The 13,652-nt window shown below is 40.9% G+C and overlaps 1 protein-coding gene across 1 annotated transcript in view; it reads left to right on the forward strand.

Annotated features, from left to right (window-relative positions):
- LOC308108549 (integrin alpha-5-like) overlaps positions 1-13,652 on the forward strand; it is a 103,451-nt gene that overhangs the window by 13,064 nt on the left and 76,735 nt on the right. Inside the window, exon 2 of the mRNA XM_080461595.1 lies at positions 11,471-11,595. Coding sequence (XP_080317721.1) covers positions 11,471-11,595 — 125 coding nt within the window. The remainder of the gene's footprint in view (positions 1-11,470; positions 11,596-13,652) is intronic.

Here is a 13,652-nt window from a genome sequence, read left to right on the forward strand (position 1 = left end):
AACGAGTTATTCTAATGAGTCCGTTGTCATGTTCACAGTAATTTAATATGGTGTCAGGTTGTTTTAGGTGACTTTGTGTCAGTCATTTAGAATAAGATGCATTTTCTTTCCAAGAAAAGGCAAATCCCGTCAGTGTTTATGTCATTGTGTGAGAAGTTTGAAGGTAAAGTGTCACACATTGTTATTTATACACATCCTACACAATTCCACCTTTTTCAGTGTGTCACTTTTTTTCATATCTTCTGTGATTAACTCATTATTACTGGTTTGGAAGAATAGGGAAAATTAAATTATGGTTAAAAGAATGGTGACACAATGTACCACTGTATTTCTGAGTCTTCATGAACTTTAGTGATTCAAATCTGAAAGAATTTCTTAGTTATGTAATGAACAAACAAATATTGAGTCCTGTTGTTCTTGATTTTTGTGTTTTGGCCATATTCCAACTGGTTCATCTGTTTTCTGAGAATTTGAAGGTCTTCCTTCAATCTTCATCTGACAGTGATGGATGGTATAAAAACCTCGGGATGCACTAATACCACTTTTTGAAAAGACGAGTACAAATAGGAGTACTGATCTTTAGCGACTTGTCGATTCTGAGTATTGATACAAGCATGAACCAAATGCTATAAAACATCATTCATACTCTGTACACTAACGTGATTTGAAGGCTATGCGTTGGCCTTAACCAGATCAATCAGAGCCCTTGTGGTCTGCATACTTCCCTTTGTGTTCTGTGCTGCACCAAACACATAGATGGCAGCTGCTGCAGGTGTGCGTAGCGTTGGTGCACAGGCTGTGTGGAGGTGGTCGGTGGCAACGCAAAGCCTTTCCTTGTCATTTCAATATGGAGTATAAATTAGGCTAGTTGGACTTTAAAGTTGGACTTTAAACATGTAGCGTCGCTGGTGTGAGCCCTGAAACACTTTAGCATGTGGAGTGTAGCACACCTCGGCGCTACTAGATCCACTAAGCAATACAACTAATTCTGCTGGTCCAAATATCTCTGGTGATTAAGTTGCTGGTGTTGTACAAACTGTCTTTCTCCTCCTTTAGATGTTTTGGCAGCACATAATTTACACTCTCTTTCATTTGTCATTAATATTAAGAATCTCCAAACCGCTGACATAGCCCGTCCTCTCTAGTCTACCTGCTGCTGATGAATGATGCCACGTAATACTTGCCAGGTTTTATCGGGGAGCTTTTACGAGTATGTGTACTCAGGGCAGTATTGGTCCCGATACTGGTATCGGTATCGGTTAATCACACTGCAAAATGTAGTATGAAGTGTGATCTTGGTTAGGTTAGTGTGTAACATCATAATCAATGATTTTATCCAGTGTAGTGTTTCATATTATGCATATTATGCTTATGCTACATTCTGGAGGTCTCACAATGTTCCTATTTAAAAAAACAGCAAGTGAGAAACTAGTAGCAGGAGGAGAATGAGCTATGCTACTGCACATGACATGGTAAAGACCGGCAAACAGTCAGATTTAGGGGTTTCTGTACAGGCGTTCAGCTCACAAAGCTACTTTTGTTATTTCTTTATTTTTTTGCTGGTCATGTGTCATGATCGAGTCACAGCATGAATTTATGTCTGCATGATCACCTAAGCTGACACAGAAACCACATTAACGGTCGAAAATATGACGTATTCCAATCCTGGCATAGAGAGTCATACCCAACTCTTTGCCATGAACGACGTCTACCCCCGGACATAAAGCTGTCCTCGTTCTGCTCGCCTCATTATTCCACACAGGACACGGAGACATCAAGGGACCATTGTGGCTTAATACCAACTTGACCTCATGTCACACTGTATTTCTTTCTCTTTTTTAATAGAAGAGGACTGGCAGCTGATTCTAATGCTCACTCAGTCATTTTACTGTATTTACCATCTGCTGTAAAACCCAACTGGTAATAACAGGGATGTGCAGCATTGAAGTCACTGAGGTAATTGCAGCAAATTGCTCTTTAAATGTTCTTTACATGCCTTTATGAAACAGTTGTGCTGGTTCTTCCAAGTCCCCATAAAAAAAGAAAAGACCCACAGGATGGAGCTTTTTCTAAAACCTTCTGTGTTCTCAGCCACAAACTGTGATGCAATTTATAGCATCATGACAGTGAATAAAACAATACAGTGCAATAAAATTAATTCAATTGTTATTGCTAATGTGTTCCAGGCAGTTCCAGTTATTATGGCTTTCATCTGAAGGTTTTTATTTGTGTGTGATGTGCTTTAAAATGAGCTTTTACAAAATGCTTGTGAATAATGTGGCCTATTGGCAAGTTTAGAGATGAAGTGTCAAACTTATTTAGTTCAGGAGGCACAGACAAGCCAGTTTGATTTTGCTGCTCTGGTCACTTTGAAATCATTCAATACTTTGCAATGAAAAGGGAAGTAAATCAGTACTTTCCATACATTTTCTCATTCAATTTCCTCTTTTCTTTTAACTAAGGCACAGCTTACATGGCCACAGTTTCTAGTGAAAATGCTAAACTTTCGTAGAGTTTTGGTGTCCCGTTTGCTCGTAGCCACTGAAAACTTTTAGAAAATGTCCCACATCACTTATTCCAAAGGAGGGTGAGGATAAATCTGATTGTGGTAATTATTGCCCGGAGTAGTTTCAAACCCATTTACATTGGAACTTGGAACAAGGCAAGGATGTCAAATGATCTTATTTGCGATTTCTATAGAGCCTCTTTGTCATATTTCCTTATTTGTGGATGATATATTGTTACAGCTGAATCCATGAGATATCTGGGGGTTAATTTACCTACGGATGTGTCAAAATTGTTCTCTATCAACTTTCTGCCCCTGAACAAGAAAATTAGAGGAGACATAAGGAGATGGGATTCAAAACCTTTTCTTAATTTTGGGTCTCGTATTGAATCAGTAAAAATGACGATTCTGCTGATAATGTTGTATTTCCTCCAGTCCCTTCCAATAGATGTGTCTGACCAATAGTTTCAGGAGTGGGATAAACTTATATCTGTAAGGGTCTGTGTCTGTCTTTGTGTGTGTCTGTCAAGTCTGCATCATTTATCTCTTTGTCACTTCCTGTTTTATTTTGAAGTCTATCTTATCTGTGTCTTTGTTCACTTTCCCTTCCTGTTCTCACTCCCCCTGTGTCTGATTAGCCTTGATTCGTATCACCTGTCTGCCCTTCCCTTGTGCATTTAAGACCCTCTTCCTTTTGTCTCAGTGCTCGTTTATCATTGTTGTTCCGCTTCATGACCTCAGCCCATGCCTCGTGTTCGTCTTCGTGTTTTGGATTTCCCTGTGTACCGACCCCTGCCTGGACTTGGACTGCCTCTTTGAACACCAATCCTAAACGTGTTTGCTCTGACTCTTTAATAAAAGCTGCAAACGCCAGTTCTTTGTGCGAGTCCGCGTCTGGGTTCTCTATGAACCCTGATAATATCGAGATACATTTGGCAGGGGCGAAGACCAAGAATTAAGTATCAGCTCCCAGGTCTAAAATATTGTTATACGGCTGCACAATTGAGACTATTAATATGTTGGCGTAATCCAGAATACAGGGTTCGATGGAGGAGATTGAGGAGCATATGACGGGGAGAAGGTTACACAACAGCAATGGGACAATATTTTATTAAAAGCGTTAATAAAGGGCTTTGGACCCAAACCTAAAAACCATCTCAAGACTTTATTGGGGTCTACAACAAATGAAAGGCAACTCATTCGGTCTTAGTCGTGCCTCACACGACTAAGACACACGAGAGGACACAAACGATTGGCTGGCACTATGCCATCTTGGAACTTGGAGCAGCAGCCTCAGAGCATCATTATAATAATAATAATAATTATAATAATAATAATGATGATAATAATAATGCATTGGTTTTATATAGTGCTTTTCTGGACACTCAAAGACGCTTTACATTGCATTATTCATTCACTCCATACTAAGTGGTGGTAAACTACTGTACGTAGGTAGCTACAGCTGCCCTGGGGCAGACTGACAGAAGCGAAGCTGCCATTTTGCACCATCGGCCCCTCCGACCACCACCACTTACTCACTCTCACACTGCAATTGGCTCCTTTGAGCCTCTGGATGCTCAGCTTCTTGTAGTTGGACCATAAATCAGCAGTGTACAGCGGTGTGACGTTACATAGGCCCTAAACACTGAACATTTGACCGAATCTGAGCACATAGAAAACTTTTTAATCAGCATGTTAGCCTGGGCGTGTATTTTACAACACTGCCGATAGATGTCTTTATCATCCGTCCAGTCATCAGATATGACATGGCCTAGGTATTTAATTTCCTCACGGACATCAAGAGGACTGTTAGCCAGATAAAAGGTTGTAAAACTTGATTTCTTGTCCCCAGTGTTTCAAACTATCATTATGCTGCTTTTCTTAGCATTATATTTGATGTCATGATCGCTGCCATACTGAGAGCACACCTTCAGCATCTGTTGCAGACCAGCACTATAAGGGCTCAGTAGAACCAGGTCATCCGCATACATAATATGAATAACAATGGTATTGCCCACCAGACAACCTGTGTTAGACCCATTCAACAGATTTGATAGGCCATCCATATAGAGATTAAATAAAATAGGAGATAGTATTCTCCCTTGTCTTACTCCATTGCACACATAAAATAGAGCAGATAAAACATTATCCAATTTAACATTAAAAGATTGATGGGCATACCAAAACACTAAAATTCTCACTAACAATGTAGGGACACCTCTGTCCAGGTATTTCACAAACAGTTTTTCATGATAAATTCTATCAAAAGCTTTAGATGCATCAATAAAACATAAAAATACAGTGGAATTAAGACGTGTACTTGGATACAATCTCTTTGAGAGCATAAATACAAAGGTCGGTACCATGTTTTCTTTAGAAGCCAAACTGGATGTCAGTAGTGAGGACATGCATTTCTAACTTTGTTTGCAGGATTTTCTCCAGTACTTTCGACAAGACACTGACTAATGCAATAGGTCAATAATTGTCCATACTAGTCCATTCAGTTTATCATCCTTGTCTTTAAGCACAGGCACTAACAGTACAGACATAATAGATTTAGGCAGAACACCATGAATCAAGAAACCAGTAAAGCACATGGCGAGCAAAAGGCAGGAGTCTATAGCTGGAGTATTCTAGATGTTCTGCAGTATTGCAATCCATACCACAGGCTTTATTATTCTCCAACATGTTAATGGCATCATAAATATCTGCTGCCCTAACTACCATATCTACAGAGAGACCAACATGATCATGATCAAGAAAGATTTTGCTACTTTGAACACAATTGAAAAGTTTGTAGTAATGCTCCTGCCATTCCTCGGCTATTTTTCTGGGCTGCTAACAGCCTCAATATCAAAAGGCAGGGGAGTCTTAATATTATTCATGACCTTGACCTCTTTGAGGAAGTCAAGGTCATGATCAAGAAGTCAGTGAGATTGTTATTCTGAAGCTTTTTAGCAAGCAAACCAGCTCTCATTGTGTTTTCATTTTGCTTAATAAAACAAAGTGCATATTTAAATCTAGCATTCATGATCTTTTTATTATCTAATAGCACCCCTTGTCTAGGTCTGCCTGCCTCTGCCCACAGTCTAAAGGCCTCTCTAGCAGCAGCATGTATGTCAGCCACCAACTCATTCCACCAAGATCTGATGTTGGGTATTTTATATTTTAGAGTAGAGTAGAGTAGAGTAGAGTAGAATAGAATAGAATAGAATAGAATATCTTTATTGTCATTGTAACAGAGGTACAACGGAATTCTTTTTGGCAGAAGGCGGTGAGTCTGATCCTGGCCGCCTTATCTCTGTACAGTTCAGTACGTCGTCTGATGACGTGAGACAACCTTGGAGTGTTCTGATTCAGAAACAAAGTTCGAGGTGGAGCGAGGTTGAGAAAATAAGGAGGCGGGACGGAGCGTCAGTCTGCACAAACATCCTGGAGAAATAGAGAAATAAACCAGCCTTGGACGACTGTCTGTCTGGGGGAGTCAATGTCGATAACTGTTTTCGATCAGGCTGAGCACAATTTATCTCGGCCTTAAAAGTCCTCGGTCTCTCTGCAGTATCCAATATCCAATATCCAATATGGTGGCCCTTTACCTTCCAAGCCGAGCTGACAACTTCTCCAAGTTGGATTCCAACCCGGGTAGACATTCAAAAGTCTCATCCTGCTTACTTTCACGTTTGTTTATCGTCTGAGTGCTCAGAGCTCCCCACAATCCCTCAGCGACGCCTGGCAGCCTTCCCAAAACAGCTGCCAGTGTCATCCGAACTTTGCGATAAATCAGAAAACTTCCAGCTCCAATCAGCAGCATACCTGTTATCATAATTCCAATTATGTTGACGTCTTCCACGTCTTCAATGGAAAGACTGGACAGGCACACGATCCTCCAACTCCCCCAAGAGTCCCAACGTGTATCTGGCAGCAAACGTTCCATCAGGACAGGCGGGCTTCTCCTTTGCCCATTCTTTTTGTCAAAAAAATTTGGTCGATTGCATTGAGACCAGCTAATCAATTCCATGATTTCGGTTTGGATAAAGGTGCAGAGAGAGGCTCCTATTAGATTCTGACACTCGTTTACTCTTGTGAAATGGTTCAATGGAGGCATTAAGACATTTCACAATATCACAATACATGGCACTAGGGCTGAACGATTAATTGCATTTGCGATAATATCACGATATGATAAAACGGGATTTTCGATCGCAAAGGCTGCGATTTGACTGCTCACGTGATCTGGCCACGTCACGACTTGTGTCATGCGCCCACATATACATCATGAGCAAGTGGAGCAGAGCAGCAGTATTACTCCTTATGAACATAATTCGAAACGGCAGGTGGAAATAACTCATAACCCATAACGGAGTTCATAGCAAAAGATATGATACCCATTTGATGGGCTCGACATTAAGGTCTGTCCGACCGTCCGGGGCTGGTAAAAGCTTTGCTCGGGCAAGTGAATCATCTGCCCACCTCGCCCGAACGGGCAAGTGGTTTTTAGGGATGGAGCCGATCCGATCCGTTATCGGGTTCCGATATCAACGTAATTCACGGATCGGAAATTTCCGATCCAACCTGCGGGGATTTCCGATCCACAAGCCTCGTCTGCTTCACTGTTACTGAAATGACTCCACAGTGTTTCCCTGCTGCTGCTCTGCTCGCTGGCTGCAAACTGTGGACTGGATTTCCTGAAGGGAGGCGGGTCTCAATGAGACGAGGAGTAATGAGTCAGGAAATCCATTCCACAGTTTGCAGCCAGCTAGGAGGCTAGGGAAGTAGCGCTGTGCTATCCAACTTTTCATGACAACATGTTGCTGTTTGGACGGATTTTACACTCAAAACACCACAAAACAACAAAACAACAAAGCAACAAAGCAACTCAGCAACGTGGATGTTAGCAAAGCAGTTATACAGCGAGGCGGTCGCTTTGTCAACAGATGTCACCGTTTTAAAACTCCAGCTCCCCGAGGAGAACGGCACTGACAGCGGCATCAAAACAATGAACAGCAGCTCCAACGCTGTAGCAGTCGATTCACACCTCTATGAATCTGCGTCCTACTCCACGCTAAACTCCCTGAAAATAGTCCCAATCATTCGTGTTGTGTTAGAGCTGGAAAGATTCTGTTTGTGCTGCGTTGCTAAATAACTTCCCCTGGGATTAATAAAGTGATTCTGAGGTTTTAAAGATAGAACTAGTTTATTAAGAGATGATGATGTCACACAGACCCCCACATTGTCCAAATGGAACAAAAATAGTTTGATCCTTAATGTCCAGCCCTGCATTAGTATAGTGACCGCTTACAAGACTGCAAATCACAGTATTTAGTAAGTTTACAACTGTAATTGATGTAGAAGATAAATAAACTGTCTTTCACATTAATACATGCTTCATTTGACTTTATCTTAACATAAGCCTAGCCTATAAGAAAGAACAGTTTATGTGTAATAAATCTGATATTGTTTATTACAGGAGAGATGGATTTATTGCTTGTGTTTGTTGAAAAATAAATGAGAAGAGGACCTTGACAAAATAATGGCATATTAAATCGCAATATTGAGGAAAAAAATCGTAATTAGATTATTTTCCAAAATGGTTCAGCCCAACATGGCACAGAGATTCTCAGCATGATGCGCAGCCTTACAGTTCATATCTGAGCACATTAGGGCCTCTTTAGGCAATACAATATTATTTAGAGAGCTGTCTGTTAGCAGAGAGTATCTGTCAGGCAAGTCACTTTTAATTAATGATCTTATTACTGAGGAAAAAAAAGATTTCAAGTTCTTAAGAGAAGCTTGGTTAACTGAAAACAACAGTGCAAACAGCTCTCATTGAATCAGCTCCTCCACACTTCAGTTTTATCAACGAGGTCAGAGTGTTGAATAAATGAGGTGGAGTATCTTCTTTGTATAATGATATGTATTAATGCAAACAGCTGTTGTATGGAAAGTTTGACTCTTTTGAACATGTTGCTCTTCAGGTGAACTCTTCCTATCTGGCAATATTAGTAACCATCTCCACACCACCCAAATACAATGCAAACTTCTTTCATGACTTTAGCAACCTGCTGTCTGCTGTATGTATTGATTATGACTCTGTTGTGGTAATGGGTGATTTTAATATTCATTGTGATAATCCAGAAGATAACAGTGCTCAGGAACTTCTGAACATCAACTACAAAGAAACACTTTGCATGTATAACCTAGAATTAATAAGAGCCAGACAATCTTTCTTCTCTGAGATCATCACCAAACACAGTGATAATGCTCGTTCTATGTTTAGTGTCGTGGACAGACTGACCAATCCCTCGCCATCAGTACCTCCTGAACTGTTATGTGATGCATCGGGCGTTTTTCCAAAAACTCTAAAGACAGCCGTTATCAAACCTCTTTAAAAAACGAGTAATCTGGATGTTTCAGTAATTAGTAATTACAGGCCCATATCAAACCTTTCTTAAGTAAGATTATTGAAAAGGAAGGTTTTACACAACTTAATGCTTTTATGGCACAAAACAATGAGCTAAATGTTTTCCAGTCTGGATTTAGGTCAAACCACAGCACTGAAACAGCTCAAGTGCTGAATGACATCTACATGAGCAATGACACTTCCAGAGTCTCAGTTTTAGTATTACTGGATCTTAGTGCTGCTTTCGACACAGTTGACCACAACATACTGCTGGACCCACTGGAACAATGGTTGGGAATTTCTGGCACTGCACTAAGTTGGTTTAAGTCCTTTTTGCAAGATCGCGACTATTCTGTGTCAATAGCTGATTTTGAATCTGAGCAAATTAAAATCACTTGTGGAGTTCCTCAAGGTTCCACCCTTGGGCCCCTTTTATTTAACTTCTGCATGCTCCTGCTGGCTCAGATCATGGAACATTACTACATCTCTCATCATAATTATGCATACGACACACAGCTCTATATATCAGTGTCAGTGAATGACCACGTCCCCTTATACCGGCTGAGTACATGCATAAATGAAATTAATGAGTAAATGTGTCAGAACTTTTTACAACTCAACCCAGAGAAAACTGAGCTCATTGTTTTTGGCCCCAAAGAAGAAAGGTTAAAGGTCAGTGCTCATCTTGACTCCATGTCACTCGGGACATCAAATTAGGCCAGAAATCTGGATGGAGTTCTGGACTCAGACCTGAAATTTAACAGCCACATTAAGACAATAACAAAATCAGCTTACTGCCATCTGAAACATATTGAAGAATTAAAGGATTTCTGACCCAACAAATTTCTGAGAAACTTGTTCAGACATTTATTTTCAGTAGGTTGATTATCGTAACGGTGTGTTTACAGGCCTCAGTAAAAAAATCTGTCAGACAACTACAGCTAATCCAGAACGCTGCAGCCACAGTCCTCACCAACACAAAGAGGGTGGAGCACATTACTCTAACACAAAGAGGGTGGAGCACATTACACCCTTGCTCCAATCCCCGCACTGGCTGCCTGTGTGCCAAAGGATTGACTTCAAAATCTTACTTCTGGTCTATAAAGCTTTGAATGGTCCATCCATCCATTTTCTCCTGCTTATCCATTTCCGGGTGGCAGTCTGAGCACCGTCACCCAGATCACATTGCACCAATTAAGAACCTTTCCTGCAGGTGGTGAGCCCACAGGAAGGTGGCACCCAGCGTGGGACATGAACCCTCTACCTTGAGACTGTGAGGCTCATGCTCTACCAACTGAGCTAGCTGGGGGTTGCTTTGAATGGTCTCTGGCCTAAATCCATCTCAGATTTACTTATAGAATATCAAACCTCCAGACCTCTGAGGTCCTCAGGAAGAGGTTTACTCAGTGTTCCCAGAGTCAGAAACAAACAAGGTGAAGCAGCTTTTAGTTCCTACCTCCTCACCTGTGGAACAAACTTCCTGAACACCTGAAGACTGCTGACACACTCACCTCTTTTAAACCAGGACTATAAACATTTCTATTTGAACAGGCTTTTGAATAACAAATAGATTATACTTACTTTATTAAATTTATCTTAATAAATCTCTTACCTTATTTATTATACTTTTTCTGCTGTTTTTAAATCCCCTGAATTTAGCACAACCACTGACACTACAGCAAGAGAACATAGACACTGTCTGCAAACTGCTTTGCGTAGTGGGTGGTTCTGGATACAGGAAGTAGGCTGTGACTGTTATTACGTTAAGTTGAACGTTTTGAATGAGTGCACAGTGACTTTCTGGGGTTCCCGGCCTCTGTTGAGAGGTTGCAAACGTGCAAGATTCCAAAAGTGAGAGTAACATTCTGTTAATCCAGGTCTAATGATAAAGACCTAACTGGTGAGCCATTTGCTTAATATTTCTTCAATTTCTTTGTAAAGCACTGTGAATTGCCCTGTGTTTGAATGGTGCTCTATAAATAAATTTGCATTGCCTTGCCTTGCCTTTTCTTGTGATTTACAGTTGAAAATTCAGTTTGTGTAACGTAGCTTCCTTTGAGATTTGTGACCGAATGTCTTGACACACTCAGCCGTGGTGTTTTTTCTTGACCTACAAGCACATTCAGACACTCTACTTTCCTATGAAGCATCATTTTAGTCTTGTTAATGAATTCATTGCAAAAAATTTGCAAAAAACCTCAGTTTTGCTCAATTTGGCATGTTTTTTTAGAAGAACTTGATTTTTGTGATGGTATCAATGCCGGTTTCAAGTGTGTACTGGAAAAGGCAACTTTTTTCACCCTTTTGAAATTTCTCTCTTATTCTAATTCTATTTCCGAGTTTTAGTTTTATGCTCGACAGACAGAAAAAGCAGTCATGGTTTGTAAACCTTTCTGAAAGTCTGTAGATGTCGAGACCTCGACCTCTTACTACTTCTACGTTTGTTTTTAAACTTCTCAAATCTTTCTCAGAACCTTGTAGAAGAGATCTCTTGTCATAACTAATGTGTCTCTGTGTTAGTTTGGACCACATTACAACATTTGTTTCTCTTCCCGGCCATCTAGTATCAGTGTTTTGATCGGCGCCCCGAAAGCAAACACCAGCCAGCCCGACATCACGGAGGGGGGAGCTGTGTACTCGTGTCCTTGGAGCCAGGGCAACTGCAGCATCATCGACTTCGACAAGCAAGGTGAGTTAAATACAAACTTTGCTTTCATTTTTGAGCAGTCCTGCTCTTCTTTTCTAAGACCCCATTCATTTATTTTCCCATAAGACTGAATAACTTGCCTTTCCAGATTAAATGTCTGTTCTAGACGAGGATTTTGTGAAATAAATTTCCAAATAAATGCGACTTACGACTGGTGCAACGTATACTCAAGAGAGATTTATAGTCTGGAAAATACGGTATAAAACTACCAAGTCACAGGAGACTATGGACTGGGAGTCATGACATTCTGAAGGCAAACATTGTTCTTATTGTCCATCTACTGAGCATGTGCAGAAGAGCTATTTACTACAACCGTGGTGGGCGTGCGCAGTAGCAGCGTTTCTGTCACTTCCACAGAGACGGAGCATTATTCAAAAAGTTCCCCCTTGGAAGCTATTTTCAAAAAATTTTACTTTCAGCGGCTAAGAGCACAGTTGTGTAAACGGATTCCTAAAACGAAACAAAGGTTTTCTGTTTTCCCTTGAAAACTTTGTTGAGGAAACTTTGCTTAATATAGACATTTTTTTTCCACATCAAAATCCCAGCAGGAGATGGTGGATCACATCATTCCAGGATAGTAAACACTCACTTTCTCTGGACTGTACGGAGCCTCTCAGCTCAGCTCGGAGCTGCCGGGAGCTTCAGCTCTACTGTGCTTGACCCCAGGGTCAGAAGTGTGGCTCCCTGCCACTTTACCTCTGCTAATGTGGGGCCGCAGTGTTTGGATTGAAACCCGACTTTGATGTCCCTCCTGGGTTTTAACTGCCTCTCCTCCACCCCGCCCCTCGCTCAGGTCTCTGGGTGAAGTTTGTAATGTTTTCACGGGGCTTTGATTCTTCTGCTGAACTCCGTAAGCACTCTGTAATTAGTGCAAGAAGAGTCATTATGGGCGAAAGACCCTCAGAGGAACTGGACGCTGCCAGGAACATAACCCCAACCCATCAGAAACGCAGGAAGCGATAAGGACTGCCGTTTGAGGTTTGTAGGGTGTAGCTTCTCACCCGCACGATGGTATCGCACGCAGTTTACGCGGGCCGAGAGCTGAACCTCTTTGTTCATAAATCCACGCCCACTAACAGTTTACGGACACGAGTCGGCTGTGAAACATGATCCTGTGTTAAGATCTGCACACACGTGCTCATACATTTATGTCGCGCCGTCTCGTATTTCCCACCGTGGGCCTCCGGGTTCACGGTGTGTTGGAGGACACAGGCCAGACTCAATTAACCGAACAGGCATGCTGAGCAGAGGCAGCCAGCAGAGTTTAATGTCAACACGCTGCTGCATGCTGCAGGCGTTTACATCAGGAAATAGAAACTAGCACTCATAGCAAGGTCGTAAGTGTTATTCACATTTATCACTACCTTGATCAGGACTATGGACAAGCCATGGCAAATGTATTTACAAAGCACCACACAAGGAGATTTTTAAAATCTTAAGAAATTAGAATAATGAAAAAAAAATGTACAAAGCGATTAAGAAAGGCATAAAAAAAAGACAACATATAATCAATAAATAATCTATTGTTTAAAGTAAAGCCTAATTTTCGTTGTGTTTTGAGTTTCCGGTTACATGACAACAGTGCTCGAAGCCACTGAAGCGTTTTCATATGTCATTAGAGACAAATTTCAAGGTGCGCACGTCTTGAGAGCCAAGAAATGAACAATTAGTGAACTTTTAACATTATTACAAGGTTGTCATTATTGTCGTATTGTATGGTATTGTCGTTATTATCAATATGGTTAAGTTTGCCCTGTAACAGTTTCTCAAGCACTGAGAGCAGGCAGAGACACAAGCAAATTTCAAAACAAAATTTGAACAGCGAATCCAGGATGTATGTAAATCAGTCAGGGTTCGCTGAAAGCATTAAAAAGCAAAGAAAGATTTGTTTTTCAGAAGATGGTTTATTTTCTCTAATTTTTCAAAGAAGACATGAGAATCAAGGCGACCACTTTAGTCATGTTGCTGTCAAAATGCCAATTATTTAAAAATAAGTGGTCTTTTAATCCCACAGGCAAGATTTGGGTTTCTAAGGGTTA

Source organism: Lipophrys pholis (assembly GCF_963383615.2).
Source record: "Lipophrys pholis genome assembly, chromosome: 4".
Lineage (NCBI taxonomy): Eukaryota > Metazoa > Chordata > Actinopteri > Blenniiformes > Blenniidae > Lipophrys > Lipophrys pholis.